This window comes from Carassius gibelio, chromosome B11, assembly GCF_023724105.1.
Source record: "Carassius gibelio isolate Cgi1373 ecotype wild population from Czech Republic chromosome B11, carGib1.2-hapl.c, whole genome shotgun sequence".
Lineage (NCBI taxonomy): Eukaryota > Metazoa > Chordata > Actinopteri > Cypriniformes > Cyprinidae > Carassius > Carassius gibelio.
In genome coordinates, this window is record NC_068406.1 from 17,579,332 (window position 1) to 17,597,588 (window position 18,257).

At 39.4% G+C, this 18,257-nt stretch overlaps 2 protein-coding genes across 4 annotated transcripts in view; one reads left to right on the plus strand and one right to left on the minus strand.

Annotated features, from left to right (window-relative positions):
* The first annotated feature begins 1,119 nt into the window (after positions 1-1,119).
* LOC127967885 (protein Mdm4) lies at positions 1,120-9,810 on the plus strand. 3 transcript variants are annotated; one of them, XM_052568642.1, is made up of 11 exons: positions 1,120-1,286; positions 1,822-1,916; positions 2,584-2,658; positions 2,764-2,897; positions 3,373-3,422; positions 3,880-3,944; positions 6,148-6,253; positions 6,364-6,524; positions 6,657-6,845; positions 6,931-6,996; positions 7,603-9,810. In XM_052568642.1, exons 2-11 carry the CDS (start codon positions 1,836-1,838, stop codon positions 8,170-8,172), a joined length of 1,497 nt encoding a protein of 498 aa, XP_052424602.1. In that variant the 5' UTR covers positions 1,120-1,286; positions 1,822-1,835; the 3' UTR covers positions 8,173-9,810. The 3 variants fall into 3 exon arrangements, with proteins under 3 accessions (XP_052424602.1, XP_052424604.1, XP_052424603.1); XM_052568644.1 differs by having other exon boundaries at positions 6,672-6,845; XM_052568643.1 differs by lacking the exon at positions 1,120-1,286 and adding an exon at positions 1,320-1,483.
* Positions 9,811-13,910: 4,100 nt separating this feature from the next.
* Positions 13,911-18,257, minus strand: part of LOC127967884 (leucine-rich repeat neuronal protein 2-like) — a 39,383-nt gene continuing 35,036 nt past the window's right edge. The window contains exon 2 of the mRNA XM_052568641.1: positions 13,911-18,131. Coding sequence (XP_052424601.1) covers positions 15,670-17,838 — 2,169 coding nt within the window. The 5' untranslated portion in view covers positions 17,839-18,131 and the 3' untranslated portion in view covers positions 13,911-15,669. The remainder of the gene's footprint in view (positions 18,132-18,257) is intronic.

Sequence of the window (18,257 nt, forward strand, 5' to 3'; positions counted from 1 at the left end):
TTTGTATAGCGCTTTTTACAATACAAATCGTTACAAAGCAACTTTACAGACAATTATGTTTCTACAATATTTAGTAATAGCTTATAAGTGGTGACTCAGTTTGTGCACATATGACAGGATTTGTAGAAAAATTAATACAAGACGTAGTCAGCCAGACGATGAACATAATTAATATTATTATATGATGCAGTCACACTTGTAACAATATCTGTTAGTTCTGTTTGTTGATTCAGGGTTAGCATCATCTGAGGTCATCTGAGGATCAGCATCATCTCTTCTCTTGTGTTCTGGATTCAGACTGGAGCTTGTGTAAATCCTAGTTACCACGGGATGTAAATCAACCATGGGATCCAACAAAGTAAAATTAATTAACCCAAGCTAAAGAATAAAAATGTGCATTTGATCAGATGCAACTACACTCAAAATTTAAGAGATACATTATTCAAATGCTTGGCAAAAGAGATGCGTTTTTAATCTAGATTTAAACCGAGAGAGTGTGTCTGAACCCCGAACATTATCAGGAAGGCTATTCCAGAGTTTGGGAGCCAAGTGTGAAAAAGCTCTACCTCCTTTAGTGGACTTTGCTATCCTAGGAACTACCAAAAGTCCAGCGTTTTGTGACCTTAGGGAGTGTGATGGTTTGTAGCTTGGAAGGTATGCAGGAGCTAAACCATTTAGGGCTTTATAGGTAAGTAATAATAATTTGTAACTGATACTGAACTTAATAGGTAGCCAGTGCAGAGACTGTAAAATTGGGGTAATATATGATCATATTTTCTTGACCTGGTAAGGACTCTAGCTGGTGCATTTTGGACTACCTGTAGCTTGTTTATTGAAGAAGCAGGACAACCACCAAGAAGTGCATAAAATAGTCCAGTCTAGAGGTCATAAATGCATGAACAAGCTTTTCTGTTTCGTAGCTTGGCAATGTTTCTAAGATGGAAGAATACAGTTTTTGTAACATGGGAAATATGATTTTCAAAAGACAAGTTGCTGTCTAATATAACACCCAGATTTTTGACTGTAGAGGAAGTAACAGGACATCCGTCTAGTAGCAGATTGTAATCTACAAGATTCTGTAGGGAATTGCAATAAAGGTAATTATAGCGCCCCCGTTAGACAAAAAAAGAGAACTGCGTAAGATCTGGCAACACCGATGACGACATATACCACGTCAACTTCAACTGACTGCAACTGTTCAAAAAACCCACACACCTCTCCCTTTCTTTACGCAAATTTCGATTCGTTAATAACTGGAAACCATGTAATCGTTCACAGATAACACGGTGAGTGTGAATGCACTACCAACACAATCACGCTAGGTCTAGTTTAAACAATAACGCCTCTTGTGCTTCTAAATGTAGCACGCTGATAGCTCGCGCAAGTTAGCCTAGCATCCTCGTTTCAACCTCGGAGAATTTAAATTAATCCTGCCAGCTATCTCAGTTTATTTTATTATCCAAATTTAAGAACTAGGACAATGGTAAGTAAAGTCATTTTCGTCTCCAACGTGTCCTGTGCGCGTGAAATTGAATATAATATATATATTTTTTGTAGTTAGCCGACGGCTACATTATGACGGCCTCGGGAAAATAACGTTAACTTACACTAGCATTATTTATCTTTTTCTCCCATTTTATCATATTTAGCACTCGCGTGTATTGTGTGTGTGTATATATTATTAACTTGTATTTTATTTCTATGGAGCTCGATCTGAACGACAACTATGATGTATGATGTCTAGGTAGACAGCTCACTAGGTTTTGAAAGACAGCCCTTTGTTGGTATAACGTTAAATAAAACAAATGTGTTTCCTCACAGTTCTTAAGTCAATCATGACCTCATTGTCATCATCATCATCTCAGTTAACGGGGTCAAGCTCTTCATGCAGGACTCTTCCAGGGGAAGGGGCCCAGGTGAGCAATAAATATGCATTTTTGCTATATATTAACTCTCATTCTTACGGTTTCATGTAGTTCATTTACCCCAGTGTAAAGCATGATGTATGAAACGTTAAAAAGAAAAATCCTTATTGTTGTTGTTTTAAGAAGTGGAACTGTTTGTTGAACAGACAATATATTTCTAAAAAGTAAATGCACATGTTTTGTCTTATTTGATATGTCAGGCCTAGGTAGTAAGAGGAGCTCTTACTCATAAAAAACAAAACAAAAAACACCAACAACAAAGATTCAGAGGCCCAAAATCTCAGGGGAAATCCTGATGAAATCAATGAGACTTTAATACATATAAATTGCATATGATTATCCATTGTCTCCATCTTTATAATAATATGAATTAAGATGCTATTTGAAGTATTTTAATTGTGGGGACAAGCATATAGTGCAATATAATGTTTATTGAATGATGAACAAATAAACATTGCTTCACAAGCCTGTTATATCAGATTTGGCATTTACATTTTAACATGGTTTTTTCAAATAAATATGTATGGATAATTCAGACAGGAAATAGTTTCTGCAGTCAGTAAATTTTTATTTTAAAATATTGCTACCAAATTACTCTTACTTTATATACTTTCAAGATCGTGAGCAAGATATCATAGCCTGGTTTTTGATTGCGCAGGTCCACCCCAGAGCTCCTCTGCTGCAGATCCTGAGAGTAGCAGGTGCTCAGGAGGAAGTGTTTACCCTGAAGGAGGTGAGGAGGGTTTATGAGCTGACCTCTGTGTATTGACACATGCTTTGGGTAAGAATTTGAACAGCTTGATGCGGTACATTTAATAATAGCGGTCTTTTTAATTAGGTCATGCACTACCTGGGGCAGTACATCATGATGAAGGAGCTGTATGACAAACAGAGACAGCACATTGTCCACTGTCAAGATGACCCACTTGGAGAGCTACTGGAAGTGGGGAGCTTTTCTGTTAAGAACCCCAGGTGAGCTCGCAACTACCAGAAAGGAGATTTAAAAGATGTCTCATTTGTGTCTGGTTTTTCAGTTGTTGACAATATCTAGACAGCTAGTTGTTTGGCTGATGACCAATATAAATTACACGCACTCAAACGCACACACGTTTACTTGTGAGAATGTACATTATCAACTGCGAAGTTATTAGTGTGTTTCCAAATTGACACAAGGGGGCGCTAACATTCATTTACTCACTCTCATGTTGACCCAAACCTGTTTGACTACTGTGAAACATGAAAGAATGTTTGGACAAATATTCATACAGTGGAAGTCAGTTGTAGAAGAGAGAAAGTCATGCAAGTTTAGAACAACATAAGAGTGAGTTAATGGTGAAAGAGTGCTTTTGTTTTGGATGAATTAACCCTTTAACAGCTAACTCTGAATACCTTGAGATAATTAACAAATATCGGGTATTTACAAGTCTTTCTTTTCTGCCTTTTACAGCCCTGTGTATGAGATGTTGAAGAAGAATTTGTTTATTTTGAATAATTCGGGTAAGTCCATTCTTCTTGTTTTTGAATTTGATCTCCCAAAGATGCATATTTTGAATGATCTTGATTGACTTGTCATGCTTGTCATTTAGCCCTTTACTCTCTTGCATTCTTTCGTTTTGATTAGCCCCACCTTTCATTTTAAGGTGTGTTTGTGTGTCTGAATGTGATGTGATGTGTGTGCTAAAGTGGGTATGTAAACTTTAATTTTATTTTATCTATTATCAGGTTAGTGCACTCTGTAATCTTCATACAGAATCTTGAATTCACATTAAATACTTGACTAGGTTAAATAAAAGATTAAATACTAAAACCAATATTAATATTTATTAGAAACACCATTTTCCACCACAGATTCAGGCATTACGTTTGGGCCGAGTGTGCTGAGGTGTGCTTGGTGAATAAAAGGCAGGTTTTTTTCTTTTGTTTGTTTTGTTACTATGTCTTATTTGAAATACAGATGCAGCAAAGAATCTTTCAGTCGGCAAGGATTCTAATGAGTCTCCAAGTGAAGATCCTGGTCAGGTAAAACTAAAGCATGGTGCAGAGGAGAAACAGTGTCCACTACTCCTCTTCATGGCAAACAATTGATCAGAAAATCAAATAAATCCTGATCATGATAAATCAAATTTGATTAATTCCATTGCTTGTTATTTCTTTGTAAGTGAAAGGCTGACAAAAGTGCTTTGTGTAGGGCTTTTTTAGTACAAAATCAATTGTAATTTTTTAATTTATTTGTTAAAATATGATTTAGGTCTTTATATTGGTGCTTTTTAAGCATACAATACTTACAGCCTTTTACATATGTCAGTTTTTTTTTTCTATTTTTTTTTTTTATGTGTGCTCTAATCAGTGTTACTTTAATGTCCATAATTGTCTTCTCAAGCTTTCACATCTTTTCTTTACATTGTAGTTGCTCAGACTTTTGCTACAATGCAGTTTTTGTGTGTAGAATTGCATCATGATCCGTAGCCTGTTTGCCATGAAGGGGAGGGCGGCAGCTGTCTCCGCCAGCCGTATCTGTACAGAGTGGCACCGTCTCTGTACTTCCCCACGGCCGGCTTGGTCTGGTGGTCCTTCCGGAGAAGCCACCAGCATGGGCCTGGCTGCTGGGGGACAGAGTACCTGTCTCTGTTTGTCGCTCAGAGTTTCCTTCTCTGCGTCGTTGGTTCTTTCGGAAGGACTGCAGCTTCCTTCTCAGTTCGCAGGCCCTTTTCTCCCCTTTCCCCTCTGTCATACACCCATCCACATTTAACACCATTGGCATGACGGTTTACGGTTGTGAGTTGGCGGAATTAAGTTAGGTGGAGTTGGGAAAAGCAATCTTGGAGGAGGTGCTTGGTACCGTCATGCGTTTGTGCTAAACTTTAAAGGGGTCACATGATTGTGTTATGTAGCTGTTTGTGCGTGTATACGATCTGCAGAGTAACAAGGGTCAAAGTCTCCCACAAAAGTATTTATTCTATCTAAAAGAGAATCCAGATTCAAGTCAGGCTAAAATGGCTCATTCAAACACACCCCCACATGTCTATGCACGATGTGGAAAAATTTGCGTGATGCTGCCCAAATGTGCGTGCAAAGAAAGAATGCGTGGTTTCAGCCGCGCAGTAGTGTTGATGCAGCCATGTCAGGGAGACGCTGTGTGTTTCTGTGCAAAAGTAAAAAAGCACTTTGGCCTTACGGAAGTAGATGCAATTATGAATAATTGTTAAAATTCGTTTACAGCAGAACAAAACCAAAATATTCGAAATTTGTGCAACGCATTTTATGGACAACAGTTTTATGTTGCGTAGAAGGCTGGCTGTGCACTATAAAAAAAAATAAAAAAAAACAGTGTCTAAGTATGTTTTGTTATTAATTCAAGTTTTTGCTATTGACTGTTCAAATGCAGAGTTTTGCGCAGCGTAGAGTAACACGTCGTGTGTGTGAGGAGAACAGGGTCTCATCACAGAAGTGAACAGCCTGTCAGAAATCATAACACCACAGTCTTAACCGTGGCTTGTGTACTGCATCATCACGGTGTCTGTCACGGGACTCTGTTGCCCTTTCGTGCTTGAACTGAAGGTGAAAATAACAACATTATAACTAACATCTTGATATTTACTCCACTATTATGGTAATGGCGTTACATTTCTGACACATGCTTGCAATCACAATTCACTGGGTCAGCTGGCCAATCAGAGCAGACTGCACTTGTCGGAAGGAGGGCGAAAAAATGCGTTAGAGAGGCGGGCCAAAGAGGACCTACAGTAATGTACAGTATTTGAAAAATAATGTGTCTTTTGAACATTAAAGCATGTCAACATATTCTGTTACTCAAAATAATTATTTTTAAAATCGCATCATATGACCCCTTTAAATAGAAAGTCTTTGAGCAATTAATGCTAATAATATGAGCTTTAAAAGGTGCTATTTTGGATTGGCTTTTTTATGTTAATTACACATACTAGTGTTAATTGGTGAGATGTAATTTAAATACAAGGTGTCTACTTGTTTGTTGCTAATTTATTTGCACTTACAGCTGCAGCGGTGTCTAATATCTCCATCATTTGCGACCCATTATAAGCAACATTTTTAGAAATGTCCTATTTTTTTCCACCTCCCACAACTTGTGAGAACTTGGCCTTTAGTTGCCACACCCACGGGCGCCTGCTGTGAAGGAACTGCTGTTCTACCGTGTGTCATGTCATTACTGTATGCTGATTCCTTTTTTTCCCTTACCCTGTAGGTTTCCAGTGGGTTGATCAGCTCTGGACAGGCTCTCATTGCTGGTAGTTCCAGCACTGGTGCAACACAGAGCTGCTCGCAACGCAGGCCACGCGATCCTGATGAAGGTCAGCATTAGCCAGCGAAAACAAACTTTAGACCATGTATTCATTATAATTATTATCCAGCAGTTTTTTCATTGTAATATGTAGTGTAAAATCAGATATTGATCTTACAGACTCCTCAGACGGCTTGCCTAGGTCTGCTTGTAAACGGCCAAAACTGGATGTTACTCTAGAAGAGTGGGACCTTTCTGGGTTGCCCTGGTGGTTTCTTGGTAACCTGCGAAGTAATTACACTCGCCGGAGCAACGGTTCAACGGATATTCACACCAATCAAGTAAGAGGGCACGATAACCAGAACATAATTAATATGGTTATTTTCATGAAGAAAAATAAGAAAAAAAAACTCGGGCTTATTGGAGTTTAGTCATTGTAGTGAGACTGTCACACAACTAGACTGAGGGAACAGCTCTCTCCCGGACAGGACGAGGACACGGCCATTGTTTCTGACACCACAGATGATCTTTGGTTCCTGAATGAGGCAGAGAGCGAGCAAGTGAGTGTGGAGATGAAGGAGGCAGTGCTGGAGCAGGGTAGTGACGCGGAGTCCCCACATGAAGAAGAGGAGACTGGGAAAGATGGTAAAGATGACAGAAAGGTAATGTTTTTACTTTATTGACTGTTTCATTTTAACATTATCGTGTCATCATAACCAGTTAAATGCAATTCATTTTCACTTTCAGATGCAAGATCGGGATGATGACTCTCAGTGTTTAAGTGATGACACTGATACAGAGATCTCCACACAGGTATACTTTTAAGATAAATAGTACTTTTGCTGTTCATTACTAGTGATCAGCCAGCTCTTTTTAAATGGCCAATGTCGATACTGACCCACCTACTTAAGGGAATAGTTCACCCAAAAATTTAAATTCTGTCATTATTCACCCTCATGTCATTCCAAACCTGTAAGACCTTCGTTCATCTTTGGAACACAAATAAATATATTTTTGATGAATTCCGAGAGCTCTCTGAACCTCCCATAGACAGCACGGATGATACCACAATCAACGTCCAGAAACGTAGCACGGACATCATTAAAATAATCCATTGACATCAGTGGTTAAACCATAATTTTACAAAGTTACGAGTATACTTTTTCTGTGCAAAAATAACGAACTTATTCAACAATGTCAGTGATGTTCAGTGATTATTTTAACGATGCCCTTGCTACGTTTCTGGACTTCCAAACTTTTGAACAGTTTTGTATAATGAATTTAATATTTAAATGTAAGATTTAAATAACTCTGTGTATATTTACATTTATCATCTTTACATTTATTGTGTTTATGTTCCAACATAGTTACACATAGATGGAAGGCATATCTTATTCAAATGTCCTCTTCTTTTGGCAGGATGCGTGGCAGTGTTCAGAGTGCCGCAAATTTAACACCCCTCTTCAAAGGTACTGTATGCGCTGTTGGGCTCTGCGGAAAGACTGGTACAAGGATTGTCCTCGTCTTGTGCACTCAATCTCCGTGCCAGACATCCCCGCCTGCAGTTCACGTCCCGAGAGGGATGAAGACGAGGAGGATGATGATGGAATCGACATGCCTGACTGCCTTAGGACTGTGTCTGACCCCGTCGTCCTCCCCTCACACCACGTCACGAGAAACATCCCCACATCATCCACCTCATCGTCTAAAGGAAAGGGTCCCTCCCGGGTTCACCAGCACCACTCACAGGAGAGCTCAGAGGGAGACAGCCAGGACACGCTGGACATGGAGACAGAATGCCAACCAGAGGCCATACTGGAACCCTGCAAGCTGTGCCGAGTGCGGCCGCGGAATGGCAACATCATCCACGGCCGCACCGCGCACTTGATCACCTGTTTCCCCTGTGCCCGCAGGCTGCACAAATTTCATGCTCCTTGCCCAGGCTGTGGCCAGGTTATACAGAAGGTCATTAAAACCTTCATAGCATAACCGAAACATAAAGGCACGCATGTATTATAAAGGCACACTCACATACTAATAATAAATGTTCCCTTATATGGAAGAAGGCAGGGTGACTGACAAACCATTTCTGGGCTAAAACGAATGCACGGTGTATCAGTGTAATAGTGCAGTGTATCTATTATGATGATTAATGTTGTATAGTACAAATCAAGTATATATAATGTACAGAATGTAATTTAAAGAAACTGACCTCGTATTGTTGGTTCGCCATTGTTTTGTTAGCTTAACAAAACGTGATCTCTTGCATCTGCTTAGCATCTGTAAGGTGAAAGAGAGGGGTACATGCCTTGATTTGCTACTGAGAGTAGGAAGTTGTGAATCAAGGGTCAAAAATATGAATAGACCCTTAAGAAATGCATGGCTTCAGTATTTGTGCCTGCATGAACCATTCAAATCTTAGTTTTTACTACTTTAAACAGACCAGACAGTGTGCTATTAGTGCTTTCAATGTACTTGACAACTTTTTTTTTTTTTTGTAAGAAGTATAGAATGTCATTTTACATTTTTCCCTCTTGCAGATTTCAGGCACTTAAAGACTAAAGCTCTAGGAGTCATTCCTGCGTGATATTTCGTACGCATGGTAAAGAGTTTTCCTTTAGACAGTTGCTTTAAGCAGATGATATGGGAATATTTATTTATTTATAAACTTAGTTTTGGTTGATGAGATCAAATGGGATGACCAGTCACATGTCATTCCTGTGCTATAGTGTGAGATCCAATTGTATTACAAATGTAAAGTATTAAACTTTTCATATATGGGAGCTACAATAGAAAAGAGTAGTTGTGCCAATGGCCATGGTTTTCACTTCCAACTCTTTCTTTGGTTGCTGAAGATGCTCAGTTCTTTCCTTCCATTGTTTGTTTTTCTATACCTGAACAGATTTTGTGTATTATTTGAGGACAGTTGTGCTCTGTCTGTTCAGGATTTTGCCTCTCATCCACACATGTGCCTGTTTTATGAAGGTTAAGGAACTGCTAGGTTAAGTGGCATTTATTGAAAGGTATTTTTAAAAAAGTCTACCATACTACCATATTTTTTTTATTTCAAAATGGTCATCTGTGTTTTTGGCTGCGTTAAGTAAAATTCACCAAAGTTGTATGGGATTTTAGGGGTTTTTTGTCCTCTGCTTTTCTTAGCACTGTGTTGTTTCCCATAACAAAGTGGATTCGGTCTCTGTTGTGTATTAAGCAAAGCAATTGTAGACTATTTGGAAAGAAAATCTATTGTCCTCAGCCATTAGATGTGGAAAGAGCTTTCAAACACAGTAAACAAAAAGGACTAGCTTTGCTTTTTTTTCTAATAATTGATATTATTTAACATTTTGAGGATGTCAATCTAAATTTAGCTTGAATTTTTGTGTGTGGTACAAACACTGCTGTTTCACTGCCATTATATGCCTCACAGAACAAATTCATCCTAAGCCAGTGCAATTATAAAATGAAGTCTATTTGGTGGGTTTTGTTTGTTTGCTTTTTTATCCAAACCTGGTTTCTGTTCAGATTAATCTGAACAGTTGTTGTTGTTGTTGTTTTTTTTTTGTTTTTTTTTTTACTGTAAAATAAGTAATGTAATCAATGGGAATAAATGCTGTTTGTTCAGTTTTACTTGCAGCTTCATTGCAGTATTTCCACCGTTTATAACTCAATGACTTTTGCACCAATTGTGACTGTCATTTCACGTTACCAAAGAAACAAGGTACGTTTACTTTTTCTTTCTACCACAAGGAGGCAGTAACAGCCTTTTCCGTTTCGCAACGAATCGTTTGAAATCTGCTTTGCTGCCTTTGACTTTGCTCTTTGTATCTTTTGAAAAGCCCTCCTTTATTTAAATAGTGTATTCTCATCATATAAAAGCCAGTTTGTTCATAACGCATATTAAATCCATTGTTCATGTGCTTAATGTGTGTCTGATAATGTGAAGTATACATGATATTCAGCTTGTTTCTGTCCATCAGGCTTGTCCAATGGAAGACGCAGTGATGTAATTTGAAATCAATAACGGAAGTATCTCTGGGGGTCAGTCTCATGCTGAGGGATAATTGGGTTCTTCCTCTAATCACACCTCTAATCTCTCACCATCTCAGGTCTTCACAGTAATGGGCCTACCATCAGGTTAGATCTGTTAAACTGACAGTAGCTGGTCACTGAGGGGTCTACACATAAACAGCTCAATGTCCTCGTCGAAGGACGTGACCATTAAATGCCCTCAGTATTTCAAGCTTCAGTTTTACATGTTCTTTGCATTTGTCATGCTTTTTGATCTTGTGAAGAAAAAAATTGATTGATTGTGATTATTGTTCTTCTGTCTTTCTACGGTTTATTTATACTTCTCCACCTTAATATGCCGTTTACTCTGACAGTTTTAGTTTGTGTAGGCACCAGACTGACATATTTATGTTTTCTCTTTGCTTTCATTTACAGTATATAGCTGTACAAAAGATGTGTTGATTGAGAAACTGGTTTTGACAATGCATGAAGGAATGATTTGACCACATGTGTCCAGGTTGCCTGCTAGCAATTTCAGGTTATTGCATTTTTTCTTCTTCTTCTTCCTCTCTCTTTTTTTTCTTTCCCTGGTGTAACCAGGCTGAAATATTCATCCATTGCCGTCATGTATTCAGAGACAATGAATTTCATTAAGTAAGATTCTCCCAATGATAAATACTTATTAGAAATCCTGAAATAGCTTGATGCATTGACTGCTAATGGCACAGCTTAGCTCTGCATGTGCAATGAGTCATAGACCCGTCACACAGGAGGAATGACAGCTCATTGTTTTCACTTATTATACAGTAGTTATGGCCAGACTATTTAAATAACTGTGAATGATTTTCAATGAAGTGACAGTCACTTTTGTAGCAGCGATGTGTTTGGTTCTGTCTAGCTGTTCATTGTTTCATCAATATTGTGTTTTTTCACTGCTCTGAGCCTTTCTTCCAAACTGACTTTCCTTCCTTTCCAATATCTGTGTCTGTCCAAGGATGTGAAGCAGGATTTGTAAGATGTCTGGTGATTTTATAACAGTGAATCTACCTTTCACATATGCTACTAAAACTTAGGGCCCAGTATGCTCACCAAGGCTGCATATATTTAATTGCAGTATAATTTAATTTAATATATTGTAAAATGTAATTCAATTCAATTTTCCGCAGCGGTTCTTCGGTGTGACATGAACCTTCAATATATATAGTATTTGATCCTCATTTGATACATTACTTATTATCAGTGCTGAAAACAGTTGTGTTGCTTAAAACACAAGTTTTCCTAGATAAAAACAGTGACTGGCTCATTTTGTTTGCTTTGGGTAAATAAAAGCTGACTGATTTGGAACGACAATAGATTGCATTAATAATGGCCAAAATTAATTGTTTGCATCAGATGCCCTTTTGAAATGGGTGAGTTGAAATGCAGAGCAAACTGTGGAGTGTTATTATAGCTGTGGGGACCTCTCACACGGATGTATGTGCACACACTCTCATACCCCACCTAAAACAGCCCAGTTCTACTCCATTAACCAGTGTCACTTCCCATTTCTGGGCTCCTGCTCCCCCGTTCCATATTCCATTATCTTACTCACACGGTCTGCCTTCCTTCCCCTTATGGGGAAATCGATAGCCACACTAAATAGATTTCACAATCAATTTTTCTATCATCGTTCCACAAAACTGCTTCCAGGCTTTAAAAATGGGAACACTTTTAAGGAATGGAAAAAGAGAGCAACAGGATGTTTAAATTCCTGCTGGTCTTGTCTTGAGCGACTGAGGTTAGGGTGTATTTTTCACTAGATGTAGTCCGAATTGCATTGAAAAAAAGGTTTTAGGTGAATAGTGTGTGCACTATTGCAAGAAGTATTGCCATAAGCCAGCTTGCTGTCATGGGCTGGTACTGTTTATACAATACTTACATTTTGGGGTTAGGTTTTTTTATTTTGCCAAATTTAGAAATTAATATTTAAATTTCATCAGGTATACATTATTTTTGATGAATTGATCAAAAATTGGTTTCAAATAAATGCTGTTCTTTTCTTTACTTTGTATATCAAATCCAAAAAACAACAATTGTTAAGTCACTCTGTTGTTATTTGTGTGTGTGTAACTATCCTGTTTAAAGAACTTTTTTTTCTTCTCTATAGTTGGCCACTTTATCTGTGCAGAGATTGATGGACAGTCATTTTCAGGCAGCGCCTGGGTGCTTTGATGGTGCTACTGCTTCATGATTATTTAACCAGCAGTGCCCGCTGGTTCGTCAATAAGTGAGTAATGTTTCCTCAACTGTGAAGTTTTTGTACAGAATGCCCATTATAAAGCAGCTGTATCCTCATTAAGGCAATTATTTCATCAATGTAAACCCAACAGCTCGTGCATCACAGGGACTCTATATTTCTTTCAATAGAACATTTCCTTTTGTCAGTGTGGTATTTTTATTTCAGTAAAATCAAGTTAAATCAATCTTAATGATTGAGCCAATAATAGTCAAATGTCACATTATATCAGGTGACTAGTGTACCATTTAATAGTGAATTATGTTTTTTTGATTTGGGCTGAAACCAAATAAACCGATTTCAAGCTTGAGGCAATGAAATCAAGACTACTTCTTTCTCTCATTGATCAGGAAATTGAATTGAGAAGGTCATTTATTAAATCGTTATTCAGCAAATCTACCATTTATGCACTTTGACTATAGATGCCGCAATAGTGTTGTAGTTGAGCTTGCTTGGTTTTAATATTCCTTTGATCTTGCACTGTAAAAATGTATTTTTTTCCCCTCCATTAAATGGCAAAGATACGGTTCAGTGGTGCATTGAGCCTTATAGTTTGGCATTTCCAAGCTTGATAGATTCTAGAGGGTCCACTTGAGTGTGAAGGATGGCATTAAGTGTTATGAAACAGAACCCTTCCGACCCACTTTCGATATTCCTTAAAATAACTGTAATGTGCAATTATAGTTGTTCACAATTATGTATGATTTCCATGGAGAAGCATAACACTATTATGTTGCCTTCAATTCACTGCCCCCTCCCAAACTTGCGTGTCTCTCTCTTCACTCTTTTTTTCTCTTCAGGCACCAATCACTCTCTCAAAGTTACTGTTTTTAGACAACAGGATCTTTAATTGTGAAGTATGTAAGGAGGGCACTGGAGGGGGAGTACTGGGGGATGGATATACCATTTGCTGCTGAGAGGAAGAGCATCACCAGCCTGAGGCTTTTTTCTCCACAAATTAAAGAAGCAGAGGGCTGTTTTCAAATATCTAGAAACTGGAGTAACTCGTTGTGGTGACTCCATCTCAAAAGGATGAATATTTGTTTTCATTATAATTGGAGGATGTGTTGCTCCAGTTAACTCTAAGGCAGTTCTATGAAATTATGCCCCTTTTGGACCAATAGCACAACAACAGAAGGAAACATAATTCAAGACCCTGATTAAGGAAGAGCATGAATTAAAGTTTATATGCATTGTGGGTGATCTATGATGTCCATACCATCAAGAATCTTTATGCACAGTGAAAAATTGATGAATCGCAAAATGCTGAGGCTAATTTGTAGTCTGTTTAAGGTGTATACATACTGGGCAAATTGCGTGTCTTGAGATTTTGCTAAAAACAGACTTAGTGGCAGATGTTTATGACATTTTAGAGGAATTATTGCTTTAGACTGACTGAAATGCATGTAAACACTTGGTGTCCTGCAATCGATCAAACCTGGAGATCAGTCCAAAATGTTTTAATAATAGCTCAAAATAGAATTTAACACACAGTCATCTAAATTATTTCAGAAAGTGGTATGTTGAATAGGAAATTCAGATTGACTTATGTACAGCTTTGGGGTGGGGAAAAGACCAATGAGCAACAAACAATAATAAAAGAAAAACAATTTGAGGACAAGACGGTCAAGTTAAAGAGAGAGAATCACTGAAACAGGAGGGCACATCAACCACAAACTTAAAAAATCAAATACAAATCAAAGCACACAAATTACCGTAAAATGACAGCCTTTAAAAAATGGATTTCCCCATAGTTGAGAACATACGAGAACATTTCACAATCACCAGTGCTGCTTTATTTCCTTTCCCGGATAAAAGAGGAGCACACTGGTGTCCTCTGACCCCTCTTTCACTGGGTCTGTCTCTCATTAGCTGTCCAGCAGTCAGAGCAGAGCTCATGTGCTGTTCGCTGAATATTCACCTGACAAACTGTTTTCAGGAAAAGCCCATTTTTTTTCCTTTTTACAGAAAGAAGAGTTGGCACTATCTTTCCATGAAGTATTGTCCCATTAGCATCTCGAGAGGACCCGCACTTTTCATCAGTACTGAAAGAGATGGGAGCTCTGACGTGCTTGCTTTGTACAAAACTGTGTGCATGTAGACGTGAACTTCTTTCCTGTCATCAAATGTTTGCCGTCTTTGCCAGAAAGGATGGCATCATGGGGCTGTTCCACAGGCTTTCTCCATGACCCTCTCTTCTTTTTGACATGTCTGAACAAAGAGGCCGACACATATGTCTAGGCAGTACGTCCATCAAAACTAGAACGTCTGTTCACTTGAATTGTTTTTCTAAGCAAGGGTCTGTCATATTTCAGGAACAAGGGGACCAAAATAGGCAAACATCCCATTCTGAGCATTTTAGGTCATAAGTTTGTGGCCCCTGTCAGATATATAGAGCGGCTCATCTTTGAGGAAGAAAAAGATTTTTCTTTTATGCATAAAAGCATAACATTTTTCTGGGATGGTCTTAACTTAGGAGCATTCTCTTGGGGTCCTTGTACAAAGCACAATTTAACACACTGTTAAAGAGAGTACATACAACATTAGTTATACAACATTTAAGACACCTCTCTTTATATCAGCTCTTTTCATAATGCTTGCTTTGAGATCAGTCAGTTGGGTTTTTCACCACAAAAACAAAAAGTGATTTGTTGCCCGCAGCCTGCAGAATGCATTTCAGAAGACTTCAATTCTGTCTTCTTGAGTTCTTTAGAGGCTTCCTTGATATTTGTGTTCAATGCTTTCCTGTGTCAAGTCAGTCTCTTCTTCAGTATTAAAAATATATAAGTGCTTATCTTTCTACCACCATTTAGCCTGTTGTGACACGGACTCGTGAAGTTGGGAGGTTGCATATAAACAGACTCTATATGAACTTATTTATGATTGGGAGCACAGCTTTAGTGTCCTAGTTTGATATACTGTATGTGGATATATGAACAAATGCTTTTAATATACATATATTTGATGAATGTTTTTTGTTATAAAATAAATACAAATATCTTTTTTCATTTCTTTCTTTTTTTGTTTTGTTTTTATACTATACTTTGAAACTGTTATGTGAAGCGGGTTTGCCACTTAAATGTCTGTTTTTTTATTTTTCAGAACTCTGTGGTTTTGAATGTCAGATTGGTAAAGTGAGCTTTGTGAAACTTATACTCCATGGATTTTTTTCTTGTCCGTCCTTCTTGAATTCTTTATTCTGCTCAGCATGCCTCTTTTGTTAGCCCCCGAGCATCTTGCCCCAGTGAAGCATTTCTGAGGTCTTTCCCTTTGCTGTCTGATAGGACTTTGTCTGGATCCAGGTGATTCAGGTGCTTTACTAGTACTGTAGGAGTCACGAAAGCCTTCGGCTCCTGGGTCAGAATGGTGGTGTGGGGTTTCTCAAGCTCCAGCATTTGGTCCTTCCAACCGAATGAGGCTCCCCCATGACATGCTCTGGCTGCAAATAAAAGGAGCAGAGCTGAAACTGCCAGCAGGACAGCTGGGGTCAGGTCTGGTAAAGGATCTGGCATGGACACCTCCTTGGTCCTTAGATGGACACACGAGGTGTCATTTGGCCCCATGTGTAGACAAACTTTGTAATGAGTGCCTGGTAGCAGATGGGTTAGGTTGAATTTCCTGGTGCCAGCTAGAATTCGGGTGCTGTGCCTATGATGGGCATCCAGACTGCCATTGGACACCCATGATAAATGTGCAGCAGGGACGTTACGGCTTGCTTGCCAGGTTAGTAAGGCATACCTTTCCTTGACATCCTGAACTTTAAAGCTGTTCTCTGTCTTTTGAGTACTTGCACGAAGCAGGTCACCTCCCTCCACCTGTAGAGTTAAGCTTCTAGTATCAGCTCCCACTAGGTTCTGCGCAACACAAGTGTAGAATCCGGCCTCTTCAGCAGTGACTCCAAAAATCTCTAACGTGCCTTCTGTGAGAACCTGATAACGCCCATAGCTGCTGGATGGAGTCAATCTCACACCTTGGGGAATGACCCAGTAGATATTTGGCTCTGGCTCTGCCAGTGCCCGACAGTGCAAGGCTATGTTGTCTCCATTTTGGACTTCAATGTAAGAGGGGAATGTGCTTGGGGCAATCAATGGCAGGCAGCTGTCTGCCATCTCTCTGAATGAGACTTCTTTAACTCGTCGGGCTTTCAGCTCAGGAGGCTCAGAGCAGAATGTGGATTGAGGCTCAATGAAACGGACCGGCTTGTCATTGTCGGCTCCCACCCAGCGGATCAGGCAGTCACAGCGAATGGGATTGGTGTGCAAGCTGATTTCTTGAAGGCTGGGCAGTGACCTTACTGTCTGGCTATGTAGGGCACTCAAGGCATTACTGTTCAGCATTAGACTTTCCATACTCAACAACTTTTGAAAGGCCTGGGGGTGGATATAGGAGAGTCGAGGATTGTTTGTGATCTCCAGTTTAGTCAGTTCAGGCAAGTTTTCCATTGCTGAGTGCTCAATAGAAATCAATTCTTCCATGTTGTTTAAGCCAAGCTCTTTCAGGTGAAGCATATTTTGAAAGTCTCCCCTCTGCACAAGCTGAATGGGATTCTTGTTTAAGTCAAGGAACTTTAGACCCGGCAACTTTTGCAATGCCGCTTTTGGAACTTTTACTAGATGGTTATCATAAAAGCTAATGCTTTCCAAATTTTGAAGCCCCTCTAGAGCTCGCTCTGAGATCTCACGCAAGCCCATGCCTGCCAGGACTAGACTGCGCAAAGAGCTCAGCGGTTTAAAATTTAGGTCCTGAATAGTGTCCACAGGGTTTCCACCAATCATGAGAACCTCCAATTGTGGCAAAGCATGGAACCAACGCCGGTCAATTACAACCAATCGATTAGAGTTGAGATGAAGCCTTAGAAGTTTATCCAGACCCTTGAAGGCCCCAGGGGAAATGCTTCGAAGCCTGTTGTGATTGAGGTACAACTCCTGCAAGCTAGGGAGACCGAAGAAAGCTGCTTCTGGGAGGTGTCTCAGCTGGTTTTCCTCCATGTGTAGGCTGAGAAGAGCTGGCAGGTCAGTTATCCTCAGGTTGCGGGTACTGGTAAAGCTGTTATGGGAGAGATCCAACTCTGTCAGATTGACAAGGCCCTGGAGTTCACTCTGGTCGACAGAACTGATGAGGTTACTTTGCAGCCGGAGGGTTTGTGTCTCTTGAGGGAGGGAAGTGGGCAGCTGGATAAGTAGCAGGTCATTGCAGTCTACTGTAGGAGCCTCTCTGTACACAGACTGGGGAGAGTACCAGGGCTTAATTTGGCAGACACACTGGTGAGGGCAGGGCACTCTCCAGGGCATGGAGTGAGTAACCAAGGAGCTTCCGACTCCGAGCAGCAGATGCATGTGCAGAAGAAATATTGCAATTTGTCCCATTTTCATAATTACACTGATATAATTTAATGCAGATTAACTGTGATGACGACTATTTAGTCCGTTATTAATATCACCCTCTCACTTATCTCTTAAGTTCGTGTGACAGGAGTAGCAAGGGTTTAGTCTCAAAGATGAAGCATGCTCTGTTTCTTCATATCCTGTCTTGTGAAGTAGTCACACGAGTATCTCAAAATCCCTTTTCTGTCTTTGGAAGGATGTAATTCTCTTCAGTCTCACTCCATTGATCTTGCATCCTAGCACAGTAGAGAGTAGGTTTTATGATTGGTTTAGGGGCACACCTGAAGAAAAAAAAAAAAGAAAGAAATACAACACTTAGTCACAGAAGAGATTACCCAAGAATTACATCATGAAATTTCTTAACTTATGTTAGATCAACGCATGCTGTGTATGACGACTGCTGCTTT

What these genes read in the sequence shown, in the direction of transcription:
- LOC127967885 (XM_052568642.1), top strand. Translation starts at nt 1,836, where the DNA reads ATGACCTCATTGTCATCATCATCATCTCAGTTAACGGGGTCAAGCTCT. An exon ending in TTCCAGGGGAAGGGGCCCAG is followed by an intron (nt 1,917 to 2,583) that starts GTGAGCAATAAA and finishes TTGATTGCGCAG; the next exon opens with GTCCACCCCAGAGCTCCTCT. An exon ending in CGGATATTCACACCAATCAA is followed by an intron (nt 6,525 to 6,656) that starts GTAAGAGGGCAC and finishes CTGAGGGAACAG; the next exon opens with CTCTCTCCCGGACAGGACGA.